The following is a 26,874-nucleotide window of genomic DNA, read 5'->3' on the forward strand; positions in this document are numbered from 1 at the left end:
GTAAAGAGGGAAATTGTAGTTTATGTACTAAGATTGTAACAGTGGCAAAGTAAGTCAGTACTTACAGATATATAATGTCTGAATACATAATTTATTTTGCCTGCATTGCTTTTTGATATCAGTTGTTTGTGGTAATTAGAAAATTCTTCATAGCCAATCTCAGAGTAGAAAATCACTATAGGGCTCTCAGGATTAGATGAGGGATATCTGTGATCTCCTTTGAAGAGTAAAGGTTTGGGCCTGGAAATAAACATTAATAGATTAAAATTTTCAACCTACAAAAATATTTGAACACTAAGAACCAGAATAAAATACAGCTGCCATAATTTAAGTGAAGATGTACAAGCATCAAAATACAAAAGGTATCACAGTCTTATATAGTCTTTACTTAGAATCTTGTGCATGATTACAAAAAAATGAAAGTGCATTACATAAATACTAACTCTAAAATGCAGACTTTAATAATTTTTACCAATTTCTGGAGAAGAAAATAACTAAAAATGCAATACATATCCAAGTTCTACAGTATTCAAGCTATAGTATAGCTTTTTATCTTACAGAGATTGTCCCTTTATCTGAAAATGTCAGTACAACTAATATACAAAACAGAGGCTGCCGGGAGTTTGGCCTTGTGGTAGAGTGCTTGCCTAGCATGCTAGAAGACCCGGGTTCGATTCCTCAGTAACACAGACATAGAAAAAAGCCAGAAGTGATGCTGGAGCTCAAGTGGTAGAGCTCTAGCCTTGAGAAAGTTCAAGGACAGTGCTCAGGCCCTGAGTACAAGCCTAGGACTGGCCAAAAAAAAAAAAAAAAGAGGCTAACTTTGAGCATATAATTTGCCATTTTTTACTATCATGATCATCCTAATAATTAAATTAATACTTCAGATTTCCTAATAAATTTTAAACCTTCCCCCCAAATTCTTTGCTAAGAGTAACATTTAATATCAAGATATTTAAAAGATTTTTTTTTGTTTTTTGGGGTTTTTTTTGCCAGTCCTGGGGACTGAGCACTGTACTTGGGATTTCTCAAGGCTAGACCCCTACCACTTGAGCCACATCACCACTTCCAGTTTTTTCTATATATATGGTACCGAAGAATCGAACCCGAGTCTTTGTGCATGTTAGGCAAGCACTCTACCACTAGGCCAAACTCCCGGCCTCAGCCACAGCTTTTATGCTCCAGTTATTTTTCAGAAACAAACCAGTATTTTCTTGACCAAGGCCAGAACAAGGCCTACCTCTGCCTCCTAGAAACTGGGATTATAAATGAAGAATACTATACCTAGATTGTTGGTTGTGCTGGGGGTCTTTTAAACCATTTTCATGGGCTGGACTTGAAACACAGTCCTCTCAAGTAGCTGAAATTATAGGCCTGTACTACCACGTGTGGTTGAGATACTGATAAATCTTAACGTATAACTTACCAATCCCTGCTATGATAAAACTACTTAACAAAAGGCAAAGACATGAATAAAGATGTTCATTTTAACAGCAAAAAATAAAAATGACTTTAAAAAGTAAAGCATTCCTACATAGAATATGCATGTGCTAAAAATACTGAGGTACACTCATATGCTCATATGTGCTACATAGAAAAGTGTCCCATGCAAAAACAAACCTACCAAAAAAGAAAAAAAAAAAACCTACTTGTACAAATTTAAATCCATAAAAAAAATCTACCAGAATTAACGGCAAGCTACTAAAAGTAGCTACCACCTCTCCTAAGAGGAGGTATCAGCATTCATTTCTTTATAGATGTCTACATTATAGCTGTAACAAACTAAATCAAAACCAAAGTTTTTAAAGAATTAGCAAGCCATCATTTGTGTTTCCCCTTTACCACACAGCCATTTTCAAATGTTTATACCTTATCCCTTAGAGTACATAGTGTTTATTGGTGGCCACCCTGAATAATAAACACAAATGGTATCTGGTAGGTAAAGGACAAATATTAAACAATGTTCCCAAGGAGACTCTTAGCTGGGTATTTGTGGCTCACACCTCTTACCTAGCCACTCTGGAGATTGACATGAGAAATCCCATGGTTTAGGCCAGCCTAGACAGAGAAGTTCACAAGACTCCTTTCTCAACCAACAGTTGAGCACTGTAGCTTGTCAACCCAGTTAAGTGAAAGACTGAGAAAAGGATGATCACAGTTCTTTATCAGCCAAGCCAGAACAGCCCAATGCATGAGGTAATATTTTACTAAAGGAGTTGAAAATGGTGGTATGCATCTGTCACAGCTTCAAAGGGAAGTGAAAAATAGGAAGACAACAGTCTGGGCACACATCCAGACACAAAATAAAGACCTTCTTCCAAAAATAAGCTGGCAAAAACAGGTTTTGATGGCTCAAATATATAATTCCAGCGACTCAGGAAGCTAAGACTTGGAGGGTCATAGTTCAAAGCCAGCCTAGGCAGCCAAGTTGGAGAGTCCATCTCCAACTAAGCAACAAAATGATAGACTGGAGCCATAACTCAAGTAGAATTCTACCTATAAGCAAGAAAGCCAAGCAAAAGCTTAAGGCAAAAGCTTAAGAGAATGAGACAAGAGACAAAGACAAAGAACCAGAAAAAGGAAAACAAAGAAACAAACAAAATTAGGCCGGGAGTTTGGCCTAGTGGTAGAGTGCCTGCCTAGCTTGCACAAAGACCCGGGTTCGATTCCTCAGCACCACATACATAGAAAAAAGCCGGAAGTGGTGCTGAGGCTCAAGTGGTAGAGCTCTAGCCTTGAGAAAGTCCAAGGACAGTGCTCAGGCCCTGAGCTCAAGCCCAGGACTGGCAAAAAAAAAAAAAGAAAGAAAAAGAAACAAACAAAATTAATAATAGTAGTAATAATAATAATAATTAATAGTCATTGCAAAAAAAGAGCTGGAGGAATGGCTCAGCAGTAAAGTACCTGCCCAGCAAGTTCAAACCCTAGTATTACCCATACCCCCTAAAAAGGAGATAATTTATAACATCAAAATAGCCACTAGTAATTAAAGCAACATAAGAGGTGGTAAAGAGAAGTTGCTGCTATAGTCAGATAGCAAAACAGGTATGACAGTTATCCAATTCAGAAAACTAAACTTCTTCAGGCAAAAAAAATACATTAATAATTTAATTCAATGTTGATTCTTTATATTCAATGACTGTTGTTCTTAATGTACTATGCTATTTCTCTTCTCCTTTGTTGCCCTCTGGTTAATCTCATATTGTTACTGTATCTGACTTTGTTACCTGGTATATTATATATATGTTTATTTGTTCATTTGAAATAGGGAAGGGAAGAGGGGAAAATATTATGGATTAGGAGGAGGTGGGGGGGAAATGGGGACAAAAGCATAAGAAGGTATATCAATGTCTGAGAAGTAATGCACCTACTACCTGATATAAGTAACCACAACCCTTCTATACATTACCTGGATAATAAAAAATAAAATAAAAAAAGAAATAATAATGGAAAGATAACTATAATAATAATTTATTTTTCTTTATCTGTACCTAGTAATAAGTTGAGTGTTATCATTAATAATGATTACTTAGGCAATAGCTATCATAAACACAGCTGTCATTGCTGAACTAATAATAAAGTTTACTTAATCTCTGATACAGTTACTAAGTTAATGGGAATATTAATACTCTTACTATTTCTATTTGAAATAAAAAAGGGAATGATTTCACAAAACTATTTTAAAAGATGAGCTAAGATTCATATCTAGTCAATTTGGGTTCAGACCACTTACACCTACAGACTTACAAAACACATAACAAAAATCAGAAAGGGAGCTTAACATGAAAAAAAAGCCCAAGGATCTGATGATATTCTAGCAAATGCTTTTACATTGCCCAAAAACAGCACAAGGAAGGAAATATACGATATTTAAATGAAGAAACGTAAGTACAACTTACCTTTCTGATGCTGTTAGTAAAAGAGTTTCTACATTATCAAAATCACAAGTCTTCTTTCCATGAACTGAGAAAAATGAAGCACATCCTTCTGGTGGAGGTTCATCAGCTGCTATCTGACAGTAAGACACAATATACATTTTTATCATTTATAGACAAAGATAGGATAGAAACATATTAATTTCTAGACATGTGAATACACACTGTAATTAAAACACTATCAACAAAGGCAAGAACTTAACATCTGCCCAACACCCTCCATAAGTCAAGCAGGTAAGACCTTTGCAGACCAGTGCTCTCCTTGACTATAGCTCTAAGTTCCTCTTGCCTTACTTAAAGATGTAGGTGCTGCTAATGTTATCACCTAACAGAACATTAAAATACAATCTCAGAAAACTGTCAACAGGCATGCAAAAAATATAGGGGATATTTTCTCATACAGGATGTACCAATTTAAGTACCAAAAGTATATATATGCTATCCTTTTCAAAGACAATAGGCAAATGAACAATGAGGACAATGAGGCCCTTCATTCAAATACGAAAAATTATATACAATCTAAAACACATGTATATAATTCCAGCATACAAGAGATGCTGAGATTACAGGTTCAAGGCCAGCCTGGGCTAGATAATCAGACCTGATCTCAGAAAAATAAAAGACAGGGGCCGAGAGTTTGGCCTAGTGGTAGAGTGCTTGCCTAGCATGCATGAAGATCCAGGTTTGATTCCTCGGTACCACATATATTTAAAAAAAAAAAGCTGGACGTGCTGTGGCTCAAGCAGTAGAGCTCAGGCCTTGAGATAGCCCAAGGACAGTGCTCAAGCCCTAAACTCAAGCCCCAGGACTGGCAAAAACAAACAAACAAAGGAAAGAAAAGAAAAGATAAAAGAAAAAGAAAGAAAAGGCAAAAATGATAGTTTTTACATAAAAATGTAAAAATAACTGAGCCAAATAAAGAAAAAAATACACAATAAAAAGTAAAATTACAGATGGTACACAGTAAAATACTCAAGAGAAATTCTCAGCAAGGTCAATTTTTATGTGAAGGGAAACATCTTAATATCAAGAAAACTAACAGTAACAAATGCTGATAGGGATGTAGCCAAAAAGGAACACAGATAGTGGGAATATGCACTTGTTCAACTATTCTGAAAGCAGTATGGAGGTTTCCTAAAAGACAAAACAGGCAGCCACCCTGTGACCCACTAGTTCCACGACTGAGTATTTATCCAATAGAATACAAATAATGCCACACTAAAGCTACCAACCTTATTCACTGCAGCACTGCAGCCTTGGATTTATTTACCATAGCCAAGATATGGAATCAACCTTTTGTCAGTGGACAAAAGGATCAAGAAAATTTGGTATATATATATATATACAATTCTCCCTCTCCCTCTCTCTCTCTCTCTCTCTCTCTCTCTCTCTCTCTCTCTATATATATATATATATATATATATATATATATATATCCCCTAGTCTATATATACAATTCTACTCTTTCATCAAAGCCAGACCAGATAGAGAGACTATCTCAATTAATCAGCAAAAGACTGGAAGTAAAAGTATGGCTCAAGTGGTAGAGCACCAGTCTTAAGCAAAAAAGTGAGGGAAGAGCTCAAGGCACTGAGTTCAAGTACCAGTATTGGCACTCACACATACACACAAAAAAAGAATACCTAAAACTAAGCAAAATGCTAACAATACAATTTAAAAATGGGCAAAGGAGATGAGTAAACATTTCTCCAAAGAAAATGGACAGATGATAACTAAGTAATTTTTAGATGTTCCACTTCATTGGTCAATAGAGAAATACAAACCAAAGCCTCACTAAAGCCAGGCACTGTGGTGCATGTAACATAATTCTACTACTTGTAAGGATCAGTCAAGAGGATCTCAAGTTCAAACTAGCCTGAGTTACATAGTGAGTTCCAAGCTGGGATAGGGTATACAAAAAGACCTAATTCCCCAAAGCAAGCAAACACACAGACAAAATCTACTCTAAATGCAATTGCTGCACTGCTTATCACATTGTTTAGATTTCTTTTGATCTAAAATTCTCTTTTTTTTTAATGGCTTGAACTGGGGTGAACTGGGGCTCTTCAGCTCAAGGATTCCATCCTACGCCTCTGCCACAGCAGCCACTTCTGATTTTCAAGTAGCTAACTGAAGATAAGAGTCTCACAGACTTTAGTGCCCAGGCTGGCTTTGAACCATGATCCTCAGATCTCAACCTCCTGAGTAGCCAAGATTACAGGCTGAGCCATCGCACCTGGCTTGTTCTATTTCTTTGTCTTTCCTCTTTTCATTTATTTACTGAAAAAATGCAGATCATTTTACAACAGTTTCCCCAATGCTAAGGAATTCCTGTAGAGTTGCTCTTTCCTGTGAACTGGTTCAAGAATTTGCATTATAAAAGGAGTGATCAGATTCAAGTGCACTGTTTTGCAAGACTGAACTTCCAGACAGTTACAGAAACAAAGTCTGCTTGTTCCTTGTTATGTATTTTCTTTCTTACATAAAATAAGAAAAAAATTCCCTTTCAAAATCTGTAATTTGGGACCTCCGGAGTGGCCCATTGTCTAATACATGCCACACCCTGGGTTGGATCCCCAGAAACAAAAAATAAATAAAAAGATACAGAAAGAATAAATTGAGTTCAAATCTCAGTACTGCCAAAAAAAAAAAAAAAAAAAGGAAGGGAAGGGGAGGGGAAGGGAGGGGAGGGGAGGGGAGGGGAGGGAGGAAAGGAGTCAAAAGACAGGCTGGTGGCTCATGACTATACTCCTAGTTCAAAGCCAGTCATTTGAGAGATTCTTACCTCCAACTAGCCACCAAAAAGCAACAAACAAACCAGAAGTGGAGCTGTGGCTTAAATGGTAGAAGACTAGCCTTGAGCAAAAAGCTTAGAACAGCACTAAGGCCCTAAGTTCACACAACAGGACCAGCACCCTCCCCATCCCTGCCTCCTCAAAAAAAAAATCTGTGATTTAAAGACTCAATATCAATTTTGTTTACTATTTTTTAATTGGACTGAAAGTGTGGTATAATTAGCAGCATACAGATTGAGTAAGTATAAGGAAGGCTCTGAGTCCAAACCTCACACCGACCATAAAAAAAAAAAAAATGCTGGATGCCAGTGACTCATGCCTGTAATCCTAGCTACTTGGGAGGCTGCGATTTGAAGGTTTTAGTTCAAAGCCAGCCTGGGCAAGATAGCCTCTTATCTCCAATTAACTACCAAAAGCAGACCTGTGACTCAAAGTAGTAGAGCAATAGACTTGAGCACAAAAACTCAGGGACAGGCCAGGAGTGTGGCCCAGTGGTAGAGTGTTTGTCTAGCATATATGAAGCCCTGGGTTTAATTCCTCTGTACCATAGACACAGAAAAAAATGGAAGTGATGGGGCCAGGAGTTTGGCCTAGTGGTTAAAGTGCTTGCCTAGCATGCATGAAGACCCGAGTTGGATTCCTCGGAACCACATATAGAAAAAAGCCAGAAGTGGTGCTGAGGCTCAAGTGGTAGAGCTCTAGCCTTGAGAAAGTCCAAAGACAGTGCTCAGGTCCTGAGCTCAAGTCCAGGACTGGCAAAAAAAAAAAAAAAAAAGGAAGTGATGCTATGGCTCAAGTGGTAGAGTGTTAGCTGTGAGAAAACTCAAAAGGACAGTTTCCACACCCTAAGTTCAAGCCCCAGGACTAGTGAAAAACAAAACCTCAGGGATAGTACCCCAGCTCTAAGTTCAGGAAGGAAGGAAGGAAGGAAAGGAAGGAGGGCGGGAGGGAGGGAGGAAGGAGGGAGGGAGAGCAGGCAAAAAAGTGATACTTTCTTAGTTAAATTCCAGGATAATTGTAATTTATCTAATTAATCGTCATTTCCTCTAAAAGCACTAGATTTACCTGCTGGAATGCTTGAATTGTAGCTGAGTAAGAACGAAGAGACAGACAAAATTTCAACAAGTTCTGCTGTAGAGGTGATAGAAACCGAAATGCAACTTCCAATATCGCATGGTAATAGGAATAATCAGTACCTGTCCCACCCAGCAAAAAAAAAGAAAAAAAAATTTTAGCCCAAATAATTGTATATGACTAGAGATATCAAATAAGATAGTTCATAAAGGATAAAGCTGCATGTTATAAATGTATGCAAACTTTTATCAAATGATCAAAATTCCCTAAGGCATATACACATTGCAGATGAGCACTTCTGCTTCTTTAAACTATTTATTATCTAGAGTTGTTTTATTTAACAACTTACCTGGACGACTTACTTCTATTTTTACTTACTTCCAAAGGAAGAATTTAGCTATGAAATTACGGAGTACTGGAAAGCCACTCTGATCCCTAATACATGTTTCAATGAACTTGTTATATCTCTTCATGGCTCCCAGAATTGTTTCTTTGCCTACTTCTTTCACTTATGGCATTATTTATTACATTACTTAGTCACTATCCACCGTGCAGCTATGCTTTGAGCTTCCAGAGGCAAAGGCTATGACTTACTTATCATATTCTCAGAACCAAGCATATACTACCTACTCAAATAACTAAGAAACTGAGCAGAATGATAGGGAAGTAACAAATATTAAAGGATATTGATAAAATCATGAAGTTTAAGAAGCATTTAAACAAAATGCTGGACCAAATTATATGAAAGAGAAACAATAAATTATACTAATATGAAAATCACTCAAGAAATGAAAAGCAAACATATAAAATGGTAGACAGGGGCCAGGAGCATGGCCTAGTGGTAGAGTGTTGGCCTATATGCACGAGGCCCACATACACAGAAAAAGCCAAAAGTGGTGCTGTGGCTCAAGTGGCAAAGCACTAGCCTTGAGCAAAATGTGTCCAAGGACAGTACCCAGGCCCTCAGTTCAAGCCCCAAGACTAGCAAAAATAAAAACAAACAAACAACAACAAAAAAAAACAGTACAGTAAGCTATGTCTATTTTTTCTTTTGTGCCAAAAGGAAAAATGATAAGAGCACACTTTTGAAAAGAAAAAAAGCTAAGTGAATTGAAAAGAAAGCTAAGTGAATTAGTTTTAAAATGAAATGTATATCCACAGCTTGGTACCAAGGACTCATCTGAGGATCCTGGCTTCAGGCCAGACCAGGTAGAAAAGTTCATGAAACTTCCCAAAAAGCCAGCAAAAAGCCAGATGTGGGATTGTGGCTCATGTGGTAGAGCACTAGCATTCTGAAAAAAAAAAAAAAAAACCTTAGGGACAGCAGTACCATGTTACTAAAACATACACAACAGATGGTCCAGGAGTGTGGCCTAATGGTACAGTGCTTGCCTAGAAGGCACAAAATCCCCAGTTCAATTCCTCGGAACCATATACACAGGAAGAAAAACTGGAAGTGGTAATTGTGGCTCAAATGGTAGAGCATTAGCTTTGAGAAAAACCCAAGGACAGTGCCCAGGTACTGAGTTCACGGCCCAGGATTGGCAAAAAATATATATACATACAATAGTTTACTTATACTCAAACTTACAAACTGCATCAAAAACAACCACTACCTGTAGTTTTTAGCTACTCAGAAGGGAGAGACAAAAGGACTGCTTGATCCCAATATAGGATCAACAAGTTAGTAAGAACCCATTTCTCAAAAAAGAAAGAGGGAGGGAGAAAGGGAGGGAAATTAATTTTATCTCTTTAAGACTTTAGGAGCTAAAAGAATAGTTCAGTGATAGAGCATTGCTTACAATCTATCTACAAGACCCAAAATTCAATCCCTAGCACCAAAATAAGGTGAAAATAGAAAATCAAATTAGAATACAACAGAATAATAAAATGATTATTTGAATTATTGGTTCTTCTGGCTGCCAAATCAACTCTAGTCATTAAAGTTTAAAAATGTTTTCCATTAACTGCCATATCATACATACTATAAAAAAGAGATCATTTTCTAATTTCCAGACAGCAAAGTCAAAGAAGCATTTGCTTCAATTTTACCGTGATTTGAGGATCCAATATTTTGACTGGCTTCTACAAAATTCCAAAATTTCTCTTGACTGTCTTCTGCTAAAAACTCACTGGGAGAAAAAATGGAAATGTCAGCAATAAAATTTAATAAAATACTATAATATAAACTATATTACTACACAGAACTGAAAGAGGTCTTGAGGTTTCCAAATACTCATAGTTTGGCTTTTAATTTATATATATATGTACATATATATATTATACATACCTATGTATAATACATATATCTTGTAAATGATAGGCAAATCTTACTGTCTCATTAGTTACTAAGAATTTACCTTAATAACTTATTTACTTAATAGCTATTTCATAAGACATAATAAAAACATAACATGGACATCAACAAAAATGCTACTGGTAATAGTAGACGCAGAATTCAGAATGGATACTTCACTTATGTTCTAAAAAATGTTAAGAAAAAGAAAAAAAGAAAAAAGAAAAGAAAAAAAGGAATTTAAGGCACAGCTCAAGTGGTAGAGAAACAGCCAAAGCTTAGCAAGAGCTTGAGGCTAAAAGTTGGGTTGCAGATGTGTCTCAAATGATAGAGAACCAACCAAGCAAATGCCAAGCCCAGAACGCAAACCCCAATATCACCAAAAAAAAAAGTTTTGCCTAGGGTTCTTTCAGAGTAAACATGAACCCTATGAAGATTTCTAGGAAAACAAAAATAGTATGTTAAATGTGTTAATATCCATAAATCAAGATCACCAATTTTAAAACTAACACTGATCTAACAAAATCAGACCTAAGAACTTAATGTCATCTTTTCTTTTCTTTTTTTTTCTGGCTTTACACTATTAACCTAAAAATAATTGCCACTCTCAATTTGCCTTCATTTAGTAGTCTAAAACCCCTAAAAAAAAAAAATGCATGTATCAACTGCATGGGTGACTCAAGTAAATTGTTATCTGCCTTTCAAGTCATATAGCTAATGTAGTGGTGATCTTTCACTGTCTTAAAGCAAACTACAGGTCTGGATCTCAGCTTACCTAGCCAAAGGAAGACTTTCCCATTACTTGTCAACACTGGGGTGTACAACTCTCACTCTACTCCACAGCTAGACACAGAAATACGGGAAAAATAAGAAACATGTCCTGGTAATGCACAGCTTCTCTAAAAATAGGTTTTTGAAAATAGCCATTATCATTAATATATTAAATTATTTAATGCTTCCTTAAGAATAGTATTGTTCTGGACTTTCTAGTAACTAACATAACCACTAGGCCAATATTAGAAGAGCTTATACTATAAAGCAAATAGGTACTAACATTCACCATGATAAGAAAATAAATAAATTCATGAATTAAAGTCACATTCACAAGATAAGCTACCATGAATATTACTAAAAAGAATGTTGTCACATTATTTACATCATAAAAGTTTGCTTTTTAGGGGCTGGGAGCATAGCCTACTGGTAGAGTGCTTGCCTAGCATGCACGAAGCCCTGGGTTCAATTCCTCAGTAGCACATACACAGAAAAAGCTGGGAAGTGGTGCTGTGACTCAAGTGGTAGAGCTCTAGCCTTGAGAAAGTTCAAGGACAGTGCCCAGGCTCTGAGTTCAAGCCCCAGGACTGGAATACAAAAAAAAAGTTTGCTGTTTAGCTTCTAACACTTATTCCACTCAATAAAAATCTATGGTCTTACAAGTGAAATTGTATGACATCTAGAATTCAATTTAAAAGAAGGCAGTAGTAATTAGACTTGAATTGACTTATTTTCTTGGGTGCTAGGGATGGAACCTGAGCCTCATGCATGTATGCTAGGTAAGCACCTTCCATTGAGACACATCCCAGTTCTGGGAGTTTGGCCTAGTGGTAGAGTGCTTGCCTACACACACAAAGACCCAAGTTTGATTCCTCAGTACCACATACATAGAAAAAAGCCAGATACAGTGCCGTGGCTCAAGTGGTAGAGCTCCAGCCGTAAGAAAGCCCAAGGACTGTGCTCAGGCCCTGAATTCAAGTCCTAGAACTGGCAAAATAAATAATAACCAAATTAAGAGTCAGGCAACAGTAGTTCATGCCTCTAATCCTAGCTACTCTACTCAGGAGGTTGATATCCAAGGATCAAAGAATCTGAGGGTCAAAGCCAACATAACAGGAAAGTTCACAAGACTCTTATCTCCAATTAATTACTAAAAAGCTGGAAGTACAGCTGTGGCTCAAGTAGTAGAGCACTAACAAAAAAGCTCAGGGTCAGTGTCCAAGTCCTGAGTTTAAGTCCCAGAACCGGGGAGGGGGGGGGGCGCGAGGAGGGGAGGGAGAGAGAGGGAGAGAGGGCCAGTGGCTCATGCCTTTCTCAGGAGGCTGAGATCTAAGGATCTTGGTTTGAAGCCTACTGGGGCTAGAAAGTCTAAAAAACTTTTATCTGTACCTAATTACCAAAAAACCAGCTGTGACTCGTGTGGTAGATTGGTAGTCTTGAGTAAAATAGCTCAGGGACAGTACTCAAGCCCACAAAAAAAAGAAGAGGGAGTTGCAGGCAAGGCTTAAATAGTGAGTACCTGCCTGCCTGGCAAGCAAGGGACTTGAGTTTCATACCCAGTAACACACACAAAAAAAAAAGTTTAAAAATCAGACAGCACAAATTCAGTGCTAATATTGTTTTCTAAGAATTCCACATTTATTGAGCTCCCTCAATAAATAGGATCAGAATAGGTCTTTAATACAGAACTAGAAAGAAAAGGAAAAAATAATACATAAGGAGACTCTGCTATATTACAATCACTGTGTGTCCATAAATCCTTACATCCATTCTCAATTATAACCATTTTACAAATAAACTACATAAGAATTTAAGTTTTTCACCTCTGGAAAAAACAAAACTACAAACAACCTGAATTCACCAGCAAATAGCACAAGTATGGTAGTAATATTATTTTAGATTTATCATTTCATTTAATAATAGCATTTCAAAAACATTTGAATTACACCTCTGTCACACTATACTCTTGGACCACCATAACACCTAGCACCCAATAAATGACTACTGGCAATTTTAATAATACCTATTTGCCCAGCATTTCTGTAGTAACTATGGTTGCTCAATACATAGTCAAAAAGCTTTTACCTAAATCAAATATATGTAACTTTGTGGAATATCAGAAAGCTACGACGTTTCATAGCCATTAGTCACAATCTAAAAATATATACAGACATACTGGTGCCAGTGGCTCACACCTGTATTCCTAGCTACTCAGAAGGCTGAGATCTGAGGATTGAGGTTCAAAGCCAACCTGGGAAAGAAAGTCCCTGAGACTCTTATCTCCAATTAACCACCCCAACCCCCACCTACCCCCCCCCGAAAATACAAAAATAAATAAATAAGGGGGCTGGGCACTGGTGGCTCATTTGTGCAAACCTAGCCACTCAGGAGGCTAAGATTTGAGGATCACAGTTCAAAGTCAGCCCAAGTAAGAAAGTGCATGAGACTCTTTTCTACAATTTGCCACAGAAAACTAGACAGAAGTGGCATTGTGACTCAAAGTGGTAGAATACTAGCCTTGAGGCAAAATGCTCAGAGACAGTATCCAGGGCCTGAGTTTAAGTCCTACAACCGCCAAAAAAAGTAAAAATAAAAACAGGAGGCCAGAAGTGAAACTGTGGCTCAAGTGGTAGGGCAGTAGCCTTGAGGGAAAAAGCTCAGGGATGATTCCCAAGCCCTGAGTTCAGGCCCCTATCTAGTTGTCCAAAAGTCTCATTACTTTGACTACCTGTGAAGAAATAGCTTGTGAAGAATAGGTTTAAAAATAAAGACCTTTTTTTGATTATGTTCTAAAAACTAAGTGCCAGTGATTGTATACAGAGATTCCCTTCTTGAACACTTGTTTGTTCAACATGTCATTTGAAATATGATGTAAAAGTCAATGTTAAAATGATTGTGTCCTTAATGTACTATGTTATCTCTCATCTCCTTTGCTGTCCCTTGGGTATCTCATATTGTTATAGTATCTCACTTTGTTATCTGATATATTGGATTTATTTGTATTTGGTTATTTGAAATTTGATAGGGAAGGGGGGAAAACAAAAGTGGGGGGGGAGGGTAATGGGTACCAAGACATGTGAAAGGGTATCAATGTATGTGAATTAATGCACCTTCTATCTGGCAAATATCATGTAACCCTTTTATTAATTACAATAAAAAAAATAAAAAAATTTTAAAAAGTCAATGTTAATAAATTCTTTAATAAAAAATAAAATAAAATAAAGACCTTTCAGGCCAGGAGTTTGTTCTAGTGGTAGAGTGCTTGCCTAGCATGCACGAAGGCCTGGATTCGATTCCTTGGTACCACATACATAGAAAAAGCCAGAAGTGGTGCTGTGGCTAAAGTGGTAGAGCTCTAGCCTTGAGAAAGCCCAAGGATATTGCTCATGCCTTGAGTTCAAGCTCCAAAATACTCCTACTACTAATAATAATAAAGACCTCTTCTAGGTACCAGTAACTCATGCCTGTGATCCTACCTACTCAGGAAACTGAGGGATTACAGTTTGCCACTTGGGGAAAAGAAAGTCCTTTAGACTCTTATCTCTTATTATTTACTAAAAAGTTGCAAATGAAGTTGTGGCTCAATTGGCAGAGCTCTAGCCTTGAGCACAAAAGCTCATGGTTTGTTCCTGGTCTCTGAGTTCAAGCTCCAGGCCTAGAACAAAAATAAAAAAGGACCCTAGCCAAGAGCAGTGTCTCACATGTGTAATCATAACTACTCAGGAGGCTGAGATTTGAGGATCACGATTCAAAGCCAGCCAGGGCACTAAAGACTGTGAGGCTCTTATCTCTAATTAACCACCAGAAAACTGAAAGTGGCGCTGTGTCTCAAGGGATAGGATAGTATCCTTGAGCTGAAGAACTCAGGGACAATCCTCAGGCCCAGAGTTCAAGCCCCACAACCAACAATAACAACAACAAAGAACTTTTGCCATCTTTGCCAAAAATCAGTGGCTCACAACTATAACTGAGCTCACACTTACAATCCCCATTACTCATGACACTGAGATATGAGAGTAAGGATTCCAAGTGGCCTGGGAATGTTGGAGAGATTCTTAGCTCCAATTAACCAAGAAAAAAACCTGGAAGTAGAGGTGGAGTTGAGGATCAGGTGGTGGCTATGAGTATAGGTATTAGGGATTTTAGTGAGCTGGACAGCTACTGAGCTGGTGAGCTAGCCCACCCCTCTACCCCTCCCTATTTATTTTCTATTCATTCATTCATTTATTCATTCCCTATTTCATTGCTAAGAGACAGGAGATACAGAAAAGTGAAAGCAGAAAATCTGTCAGGCCTCTGAGCAGGTGAAGCCCAACTCTCATGGAGTCAGATACCCCCAAGTCCTCTTAGCAATACCAAATGATGTTTCTTCCTTATGAAGGCAACTTACTCATACAATCAACATAATAAAATGTTTCGCTCATATTTTTTCAAGGAGCTGGGGAGAATTGTTGGAAGACAAAATTTTAATTTGAAGATGACAGAGCCTGATTTTTTAAAATACCTGAATTATTCTGGCAACTCAATTTTCTAGTATCAAACACTTAAGACTATGCCAAGAAGTAACATATGTAGGTCTAATCCCAACCACTAGGAGGCAGGAATTAAGAGTTCAAGGCAAACTTTGACAAAAAGGTAGCAAGACCCTATCTCAAAAACAAAATGGAAAAAAAAAAAAAGGTACTTAGAACAGGAACATAGGAATCATTCTGATTTGTCAACCTTCGTTCATTTTTATTCATCCTGTGAATATGTCCCTCTCTAAGTACAAAAAGCACAGCAATGCTAAATGAGGTAAGAATGCCTTAAGGGTAATCTATGATTAGGTATATGTGGTTTTGGTGGTTTATGAGGCTTGAACTCTGGGCCTGGATACTGTTTCTGAGCTCTTCAGCTCAAGGCTACTACCCTACCCCTTGAGCCACAGTGCCACTTCTGGTTTTCTAGTAATTGATTAGAGATAGGTCTCTCAGTCTATAGTGCCTGGGCTGGCTTTGAACCATGATCCTCAGATCTAAGCCCTGAGTAGCCAGGATTACAGAGCCGTGAGCCACCCCTCCTGGACTATGTTTTCTGGTGTTGTTGTTTGTTTGTTTTGTTGTTGTTTTGTACAGGACTGAACTTTTATATAGAAATCTCTTCTGAGACATTACAAGGTATATTCAGGAAACAATGTGTTCAATTTTCTGTAACATCTTCCTACTGAAAATTTTATAAACCCTGTCTGCCTCAGTCAAGAAAAAAAAAAAAAGTGCTTAGAGAGTAGCTGAGGTTGTAGTGTTTGGATTCAATTCCCAGTACCATTACAAAAAAAAAAAAAAAGACTTGTCAGTTACTATTGAGTCTACCTACACTTAACCTTAAGGAAGATTTTCTGGACATCCTAATGAAACATTGTTTGAAACACAGAAACAAGTTTCTATACATAAAAACTGGCTTTAAAAAGTTGTATCAGGGGCCGGGAGATTGGCCTAGTGGTAGAGTGCTTGCCTAGCATGCACAAAGACCCGGGTTCAATTCCTCGGCACCACATACATAGAAAAAAGCCGGAAGTGGTGCTGAGGCTCAAGTGGTAGAGCTCTAGCCTTGAGAAAGTCCAAGGACAGTGCTCAGGCCCTGAGCTCAAGCCCAGGACTGGCAAAAAAAAAAAAAAAATTGTATCAGGGCATTGATACTGCAAACACTAGATGAAAAGCACATTTTTCCAAGAATCATTGAGTACACTGAATTTCATAACTTGTAAGACATATCATAATTTTATTTTAAAAATGCTATCAAGAATTGTGTTGGGGCCAGGAGTTTTGTCTAGTGGTAGAGTGCTTGCCTAGTATGCACGAAGACCCGTGTTCGATTCCTAGGTACCACATACATAGAAAAAAAGCCAGAAGTGGTGCTAAGGCTCAAGTGGTAGAGCTCTAGCCTTGAGAAAGTCCAAAGACAATGCTCAGACCCTAAGATCAAAGCCCAGGATTGGCAAAAAAAATAAAAAAAGAATTGTGTTTTATTTTGCTCTGTAGTGCTAGGGAATAGAATCAGAGCCTCCTGCACAATAGCACTTTAGTGATACCCTTGTTCCTTTTGTCTTCATTTCAATTTAGCCTTTTTTGCTTGTGCTAGCCTCAAATTCACAATCCTCCTGTCTCCAACTACCAAGAAGCTAGAATTTGCAGGCCTGAGTTACCAAACCCAGCTAACTTTTTTTGTTGTTTTTTCTTGAAATGTACCCAGACTAATATCAAACCTACAGCTGTCCTGTCTATGCCTCCCAAATGCTAGAATTAAGCATGATGAGCCACCACATCCACTGAAAAATGGCTTCTTTTGATCGTGTGTATGTGCACATGTGTGTGTGTGTATGTGTGTGTATATACTGGGGTAGGGCCTCTCTCATACATTTGTGTTCTACCATTTGAGTCAGTTTTTGCTGCCTAATTCAGGGTAAGAGTCTTTCAGATTTTTCTGCCCTAATTCGCTTCAAACCTCAATCCTCAGGTATCAGCCTCCTGAGTAGCTAATTATAGATGTGAGCCAGTGACAACTGGCATAATGACTTCTTGATTTGTTTAAAAATGCAGCCTGGCCAGGCACAGTGGCTCACGCCTGTAATCCTAGCTACTCAGGAGGTTGAGATCCGAGGATCACGATTCAAAGCCAGCCCAGGCATTAAAGTCCCTGAGACTCTTATCTCCAATTAACCACTAGAAAACCGGAAGTGGCAATGTGGCTCAAGGGGTAGGGCAGAGCTCAGAGACAGTACCCGGGCCTAGAGTTCAAGCCCCACTACCAACAAAAAAAAATAAAAATAAATAAATAAATAAAAATAAAAACGCAGCCAGATGGGGCCGACAGTTTGGCCTAGTGGTAGAGTGCTTGCCTAGCATGCATGAAGGCCCAGATTTGATTCCTCAGTACAACATATGTAGAAAAAAGCCACAAGTGGTACTATGGCTCACGTGGTAGAGCTCTAGCCTTGAGAAAGCCCATGGACAGTACTCAAGCACTGAGCCCGAGGCCAGGACTGGCAAAAATAAATTAATTAAATAAAATAATAATAATAATAATAAATGCAGCCAGGCTGAGTGCAGTGGCTCAGGCCTGTAATTCCAGCTACTCAGGAGGCTGAGATCTGAGGATCAAGGTGCAAAGCCAGCCCAGGCACAAAAGGACTTGAGACTCTTATTTCCAATTAACCTCTAGAAAATGGGAAGTGGGACTTGGCTCAAAGGTATGGTGGTAGCCTTGAGCTAAGGAGCTCAGGGCCAAGTTCAAGCCCTATGACCCACAAAAATTAAATTAAAATGCATCCTGGACAAATGTCAGTGGCTCAGACCTATAATCCTAGCTTTTCAGGAAGCAGAGATAAGTATCATAGTTCAAAGCCAAACCAAGCAAAAAAAGGTCATGAAACTATTATCTTCAATTAATTAATCTCCAAAAAAAGTGTAACTGGAGGACCGGGAGCTTGGCCTATTGGTAGAATGGTTGCCTAGCATGCACAAAGCCACATACATAGAAAAAGCCATAAGTGGTGCTGAGGCTCAAGTAGTAGAGTGATAGCCTTGAGTAAAAACCCAAGGACAGTGCTCAGGCCCTGAGTTCAAGCCAAAAAAAAAGTATAACTGGAGCTGTAGCTAAGTACTAGCCTTGAGCAAAAAACTTCAGAGATAGCATCCAGGCCCACATGATCAAAATACATTACATTCATGTATGAAAACATCACAAGGAAACTCATTTTAGTAGAGTTAACATATTCAAATTTAAAAATGCTATAGGTATATGATAGAATACTATGTGGTAGAAAAAATATTTGAAATGTGTATAAATTGATATGGAAAGACCTCTAAGAAGTTACTCTGGAAAATATATGAGAAATGGAGTCTAGTGAAGTTCTTAAATGTCTCTTAGCCAATACAGCCCTGTGCAACTGAAAGATAAATCCTGTGAGCTAACAGCCTTTGTACAGCACACAGCAGTGTGAGGAAATCTTAACAAATGCACCAGAAAACACAATTTCACTGCCTAAAAAGCTCATGAGTATTCAGTGACAGAACCAAGCATTAAAAACATGAGAAACAGAAAAATCTCTCCTTACCTGGCTTCTAACAAGAGTGGGGAAGAGAACCACTTGGTTGTGAGAGAGGTTGTAATGGCTTTAGAATCTGCCTTTACTGAGGAAAACAGCCACAATCCAATGAGGGCAATCAGAATTCCCATTTTATAGTAAAGCCCTAAAAAGGGAAAAGATAAGGTTAAATAGTCAGTTCTTTTTTTTAACCCCTTATTTTTAATTCTTAGTTCTTAGAGACAAGAAACAACCTTAACACTTGTGGACACAAAGTAACATTAAAGTTACAGAAATAGAAAATTTTTCTGAAGCAAAAGAGCACTTACTACCTAGCATCCAATAGATACCTACTAAACACCTGATAAACTCTGACACATAACTAAAGGTGAATACTTTATTACATTCTACCCCCTTAGGTTTCAAAGCACTTTGGGTGGCTCTATTTTACAGCCAGTTAGTTGCAGAGTAGGTTCCACCACCCATACTTTATAAAACACAAGAATAAAACTGAGACAGGTGAAAGAAAAATAAAAATGGGTACCACAGGGTGAACTTTATTCTCCAAAAAATGTTAAGAATGCAAACTTTGGAGACAGAGCATTTACAAGGATGATCAAGTTAAGATGAGGTCATTAGGACCGTCTAGTTCAATAAGCTGGTGTTACAAAAGGGGGAAAGTTGGACTAAGAGACAGACACAGGCAAAATTTTAGAATGTCATTGCAAGCCTGGGAATTCCTGGGGCTACCATAGGCTGGAAGAAGCGAAGAAAGAACCATCCCACACAGTTTCAGAGGGACTTGAAGCCTTCAAAACTGTGACACAGTAAATTCCTATTGTCCTAAGCCACCAAGTTCATGGTACCAAGTTACAGAAAACAACTATAATAGGACTCGAAATGTTACTCATCCTGACATGAGCAAATACAAGAATTCAAGGCTTCCAAGGCCTACTGTCCTATCTACAAGACGTGGAAATCTAGTGTCTCATATGCAGCACAGCCACAGCAGGCAGCCTCTGGCTCCCCTTGGCAGCCTCTCTAAACCTGCTAAGATCTTCAGAGGCAGTGTCCAGGCCATTTCTAGAAAAAGGGGCCTACAGATTTCTCTGATCTGATTTTTCATGCCAGAGACCTGCTTTATAGAAACCTAGTTAGATCTTCTCCCTAAGCTGTACAACGCTCAGCATTCAGCATCCCAGTCTAAATGCTTGCCTAGCAGGTGTGGGGGCCTAAGTGTATACACATACACACACACACACACACAGAGTCAGGCCTGGTGGTACAAGTCTGTAGTCACAGCTACACAGAAAGCTGATTGCTTCAACCTCAGAACTCAAAGTCAGTCAGCAACATTGTAAAATCTCAAAAACTTAGCATCTAGGTCCCACCAGTCAGAATAGGGCAAAGAGGCTGAAAGTGGAAAGCAGTAGCTGATTCTTATGCTTCTGAATGTCACAGTCTCACCCCAGTTGTTCCATGTTGATTATGTAATCAAATGGGTGGTGGGGGGAGAGGTCAGTCAATAGCTCCTTTGGAGGAATTAGTAGCTTCTTTTTTATTAAAAGCATTGTCATTTGTGCTAACATGCTGTTTCTTACAATATACAATGTTTTTGAAGAATAACTGGCAAAAGCAACATAAATTATAGCAAATAGAAAAGTGGCTTTTAGAAGAATCTGAAAATTGGACACTGCCAGCTCCTGTAGAAACAAACAAAAATAATCTGGATATCCTATCTAAAGTTCTAAAAAAATTTTTAATGGACTATAGACTTTACAGAAATAAAAGAATGCTTGCAAAAATAATAAGACCTGGGGCTGGGAGTTTGGCCTAATGGTAAGAATGCTTGCCTAGCATGCACAAAAACCCAGATTCGATTCCTTAGTACCACATACATAGAAAAAGCCATCAGTGGTGCAATGGCTCAAGTAGTAAAGCTCTAGCCTTAAGATAGCCCAAGGACAGTGCTCAAGGTCCTGAGTTCAAGCCCAAGGACTGGAAAAAAAATGATGATAATGATAATAATAATAATAAAACCTACTACAAAGAGCATTATACCACACTAGAACTCTGATAGCGAATTATCATGTAGTATGGATTCCTGACTGAAGGAAGATGGACATGGAATATTTTCCTTTCAGAGCCTAGCAAACCTACTGACATTTCTCAAAGACTCCCACACTGTCCCTGTGCCTATGTTCTGTGGCCTCAGGAGCCTGCTCTGTATGATAAAACAAGGTACATAAAAAGTGAAAATCCGTTATGAAAGTCAAGCAAGCTAAGGTCAATTCTCAAATTTGCTACTTGTTTTGCTTTTTGCCTCTAGCACTCTTGCTGTAGATATTATGCAAATAAGGTCTCAAATTTTTGCCTGGAGCTGGCCTCAGACAGTGATTATTCTACTTTCCTAGGAATACAGCTTTATACTACCACAGTGCTTATTTGCTAAGATAGAACTTGGTAATTTTTTTGCCTAACTTGGCTTCAAACTGTGATATTACTGATCTCTGCCTTACTATGAGCTAAACTAACAGCTATCTTTCTTGTCTCTGCACCTCCCAGGCTATAAAAAAAGGAATGACAGCATCTTCCACATAGGGTCACTGTGAGAAGAAAATGGCAATATGGGGCCGGGAGTTTGGCCTAGTGGTTAAAGTGCTTGCCTAGCATGCATGAAGACCCGGGTTCGATTCCTCGGTACCACATACATAGAAAAAGCCGGAAGTGGTGCTGAAGCTCAAGTGGTAGAGCTCTAGCCTTGAGAAAGTCCAAGGACAGTGCTCAGGCCCTGAGCTCAAGCCCAGGACTGGCAAAAAAAAAAAAAAAAGAAAATGGCAATATGAAAATAACTTTGTAAAGTGCCAAGTACTATCCCAGAACCATTGTAGTAAAAACTTTTATCATAAGAAAAAATAATAGGTGGGCCCTGGTGGCTCATGCCTGTAATCCTAGCTACTCAAGAAGTTGAGATCTGGCCAGGAGTTTGGCCTAGTGGTTAAAGTGCTTGCCTTGCATGCATGAAGACCCGGGTTCGATCCCTCAGTACCACATAGATAAAAAAAAAGCCAGAAGTGGTGCTGAGGCTCAAGTGGTAGAGCTCTAGCCTTGAGAAAGTCCAAGGACAGTGCTCAAGCCCTGAGCTCAAGCCCAGGACTGGCAAAAAAAAAAAAAAAAAAAAAAAAGAAGTTGAGATCTAAGGATCAAGGCTCAAAGCAAGAAAGTCCATGATACTCTTACCTCCAATTAACCACCAGAAAACCAGAAGTGGTTCTGTGGCTCAAAGTGGTAGAGCTACTGCTCTAAGTTGAAGAGTGCAGGGACAGCGCCCAGGCCCAGAGTTCAAGCCCCATAACCAACTAAAAAAAGAAACAAATCATTCCTAAATTATAGACTGGCACATGATCAAAATTATGCCTTGGTGAAAACATGCATGTCCTCCGTGGATAGGAGAAAGGAAAAAGCCTCCTCCAAAGTCACTGACTTTGTAAGTTGAAGAACACAGACAAATAGTACTATGATCTGGCTATGTTTACCCTATGTCCTGAGGGGGCCTAAATAGGCATGCAATCCCTACAAAGTTGTGATTCTTTATGTAACTGAACACAACTGTACAGTAACACCAGCCAAACAGTGAGAAGGAAGGAAACCAGGGACATGACACAAGGTCCCAGTGGAAACCTTAGCCTTTACTGAGCAATGACACTAGGAGAAAGCATATATTAGGTGTTCTATGTATATTATGAGACCTAATCTTCACACATAATAACCCAGAGACTGAAGTTCTTTGAGGATGACAACTGTGTCTACTTTGTTGACCACAGGAATAGCATGATACATAGCACACAGTAGGTATTTCATAAATGTTTCACACATGAAGAATACTATCACTACTTTAAACTAATGAAAGCTCAGGGAGCTTTTACTCTTTCATCCATAAGTACACTGGGCAACTAATAATGGCAATGTTGGACCCTCTACCAGCCTATTTTGGAAGTTAACAGTACCATAGGTATATAGTCCTATAGGTATATAGTTTTAGGAAAGGTAACAATCTAATTGTACAGATACAGATTGAGCAGAGTGGTTTAGTGCAAGAACAAAAGCAAGTCCACGGTTTTACTCAGCCAAGTCACAACACAGTGACACAGAGAGGCAGTTTCAACCTAAAAATAAAGTAGGCCTGAAGCAAGGACAATTTCCCAACCAGCATGACAGATCTCTGTTTAAGATGGCTTCAGGGACTTATGTAAACTCCTCAGAGCAACACCATGCCTAGCATAATGTCTGGAATGCAGAAAGTACTTCACAATATAAACCCAAGCTGGGCACGGTGGCTCACACCTGTCATCCTAGCTACTCAGGAGGCGATCTGAGGATCAAGGTTCAAAGCCAGCCTGAGCACAAAAGTCTGTGAGACTCTTATTTCCAATTAACCACCAGAAAACTGGAAGTGGTGCTGTAGAGACAGCCTTGAGCTGAACAGCTCAGGAACAGTGCCCAGGCCTAGAGATTAAGCCCTACAACCACCCCCCCCCAAAATCCAGACTTCATCCATCAATGAAAGTTGACAACAAAAAAAACAAATATGTTAGTAATGGTCAACATTAAGAGTAAGCTAGACGACGGTGGCTCACGTTTATAATTCTAGCTAAGAATTATAAAACTAAGGCTGAGATCTGAGTCTCAAAGTTTGAAGCCTGACAGAAGACAAAACTGACTCTTAGCAAAAAAGCCAGATAGAGACATGGGTCAAGTGGTACAACACCAGCCATGAATAAGAAAGCAGATTGAGAATGAGGCCCTGAGTTCAAGCCCCAGTACCCAGTACTGACATACTGATGCACATATATGTATGTACACACAGGAGCACATGAACACATGCACACACGCATGTACACACACACACACACACACACACACACACACACACACACACAGTCTTGTACTCTAAATAGGGTAAAAATAACTTACCCAAACATCCTTCACATTATTTGAAAGTATATGTTCTCGAAAAGAGTTGCCATTAGAGATGAGAATAAGATGAAAGAATAACATGAAAGCTTATGCATACAAGAAGAGGTTGGCCAATCTAACCACATATATTTGACTCCCTAGGTAATTCCAAAAGAAAAGATTATCCAGAGAAAAGAACCTCATTAAAGTGGTCTTTTTAAGGATGCCTTCATTTATGAGATCCCTTCCATTCTGACCCTAGTGGTCCTTAACTGTTGTTTATAAAGTTGAATCATCCAAATAACAATAAACGTCAGAATATTCAATGTGGAACTGCATTGGCTATGCCTTGATGATTAAACAGAACACACTCTAACAACATCCAGGACCAACTGAGCCTTTAAGATTCTGGTACATTAAAATTAAAATACTATCCTCCAGTTCATTTATCTACAGTAAGATAAATGACAGCAGGATGTGGTACTTGTAATCCAAGCATTAGGAACTGAACTACACAGCAAATTCTAGGCCATCCTGAGCTACATAAGGAGATCCTGTCTGAAAAAGAAAAAAGGATGCACTTGTTTATTGTTTGGGTGGGAGGAGGGTTGGTGTTGGTCCTGGGGCTTGAATTTAAGGCCTGGTTGCTCAAGGCTAGTGCTCTACCACTTGAGCCACAGCTTCACTTCCAACTTTTTAGTAGTTAATTGGAGACAGTTCAAGCCCCAAGACTGGCAAAAAAGAAGTTGCAATACATCTGATATGAACATAATCAGATAACTGAAGAAAAGTTCTTACTGAATTTTCTCTATAGTTCCATTTAGTCCTCTTAAATTAAATGTGAGGCCTTACTATTGAACAATGTATTATGTTTACTTCTTCTAATAAAGTTTCAGCCAAGGTGCCCAATTTGGTGGCTCATGCTTGGAATCCTAGCTATACAGGAGGATGAGATCTGGAAATCACAGCTTGAAGACAGCTGGTATAGAAAAATCTCAGATGCTTGGGCTAGTGGTAGAGTGCTTGCCTAGTATGCACAAAGACCCAGGTTGGATTGCTCAGTACCACAAACATAGAAAAAGCTGGAAGGGTGGTGCTGTGGCTCAAGTGGTAAAGCTCTAAACTTGAGAAAGCCCAAGGACAGTGTTCAAGCCCTGAGTTCAAGCCCCAGGACTGGCAAAAAAAAAAAAAAAAATTTTTTTTTTTTTAAAAATCTGAGACTCAGCTCCAATTAATCAACAAAAAATCCAGAACAGACCATGAAAAACAGCTAAAGCAAAAAGGCTCAGACAGCACCCTAGCCCTGAATTCAAGCCTGAGGATTGGCATAAAATTAAAGAAAAAAAAAGTTTCAGCTAAGTTTATTAAAAGCAAGCCAAGTTGAAAGGCTTCTAAGTCTTTCAATATTCTCATGCTACTTAAAATTCAAGTGTAGAAGATATATGTAGAAAAGGCACTTTATAATAAAATTGGCTGGCAAGGACACAAATGACCATTTACAAAACACAGTCAGGGGGAAGACCCAGGTCAGGAGATGGGCAAAATATGCTCCTTTTTAAATGATGAAACGAACGCAAAACAAGCTGAAGAGTTTGCCCAAGGAACAAAACCCAACCATACACATTGGAGATATACGCGAGCCTCATTCTTTTAGGAGGATGCACCCTAAAAGTGAAATCAGATTGTCCAATTTCCAGCCAGCAGACTGTCAGTGGATGAAAGCAGAATTCATCCTAGGACAGCAGAAACCTGTGGAAGGACCGGGGCCGTCCTCCAGTCCGAGTCCCGCCACACGCTGGGTCGTGACCTCGCTCGGGTCGGGCTAGGCGGAAAGGCTCCTTTGGGCACTTCCCCGCGGGGGTCTCCAAGCTCTGCAAACAAGGCTCCCGACCACCGAAGAGAAAGCCCGGGGCCCCCCGAGGACCCGACAGCGTCCTCGGAAGGCCATTTGGGACGAGTTGAGTCGATCGCGACGACAGGGAGGGCTGTGACACTGTAGGGGAAACTGAGTCAGGGTAGAGACGGAAGCCCAAGGTGACAAGGGCATGGGGCACCTCGTGCCTCAGACCTCCGCCCCACCCTCGAGGCCTCCCCACGCCAGCCCGGTGTACCTGTCACCCGCCGCGCAGTCGCGACACGCGCGACGCTCGCGTCCCCCATGCCCGGGCCGCGCTTCGTCCACTACAGCGCCTGCGACAACGCCTGGGCGGGGCGGGACGCGGCGACCGCGGCGGAGGCTGCGCCAGTGAGAGGCCGACACGCGCCTCTCCCGCGGCGCCGCTAGCGAGCCGGTCTCAGATCTCCAGCCGGCGGCCAGGCGTCCCTCTACTTCCGCTTCCTGAAGGCGAAGGCCGGAGGACTTCCGGCCACCGAGTTGACCCTGTGACATCCTAGAGCGCCGTGCCGGGACCGCCCTCTTCTCTCGGAGGAGGCCCCGCCCCTCTCCCTGGGCCCGCCCTGACGTGATTGGTCTGGGTCTTGGGTAGGCTCCTTTGGGGCTTCGGGTTTACCTATCCGTAGAAGCGCTTGACAGTTTCAGCCTTTGCTTTTCGGATTTGGCCTTTGCCGTTTACTTACTCTCTTGCCTTGAAGTTCGGCTACAGTTTGTTGCAAAATTGCCTTAAATGTTTCTGAGTATCTCAGGCCTCTTCTTTTTTTTTTTTTTGGCCAGTGCGGGGACTCGAACCCAGGGCCCTGGCCACTGTCCCTGAGCTTCTTTTGCTCAAGGTTAGTGCTCTACCACTTGAGCCACAGCGCCACTAACTGCTTTTTCTGCGTATATGGTACTGAGGAATCAAACCAGGGCTGGCTTTGTGCATGCTAAGCCATCACATACCCAGGCTTCATCGTAAACCCTAAAATTTGATAGCCTACATTCTGAAGCCAACAGGGTGTGTGGACACTTCAATTCTACCATTCAGTTGGCTTGTCTCAAATATGCACTGCCATCATAATCAATAGGAAATAGTTTGTCCTTTTCTTATT

The 26,874-nt window shown here is 39.6% G+C and overlaps 1 protein-coding gene across 2 annotated transcripts in view; it reads right to left on the minus strand.

Annotated features, from left to right (window-relative positions):
• Positions 1-26,193, minus strand: part of Uggt1 (UDP-glucose glycoprotein glucosyltransferase 1) — a 112,288-nt gene extending 86,095 nt beyond the window's left edge. For both annotated transcript variants that reach the window (XM_090343007.1, XM_090343006.1), the window contains exons 1-6: positions 26,001-26,193; positions 18,964-19,099; positions 9,857-9,936; positions 7,796-7,926; positions 3,900-4,012; positions 66-240 (exon numbers count right to left, since the gene is read on the minus strand). In XM_090343007.1, the coding sequence (XP_090199133.1) occupies positions 66-240; positions 3,900-4,012; positions 7,796-7,926; positions 9,857-9,936; positions 18,964-19,099; positions 26,001-26,049 (684 nt within the window). In that variant the 5' untranslated portion in view covers positions 26,050-26,193. The remainder of the gene's footprint in view (positions 1-65; positions 241-3,899; positions 4,013-7,795; positions 7,927-9,856; positions 9,937-18,963; positions 19,100-26,000) is intronic.
• Between the last annotated feature and the right edge of the window lie 681 nt (positions 26,194-26,874).

Source organism: Megascapheus bottae, chromosome 12 (assembly GCF_031878675.1).
Source record: "Megascapheus bottae isolate mThoBot1 chromosome 12, mThoBot2.hap1, whole genome shotgun sequence".
Lineage (NCBI taxonomy): Eukaryota > Metazoa > Chordata > Mammalia > Rodentia > Geomyidae > Megascapheus > Megascapheus bottae.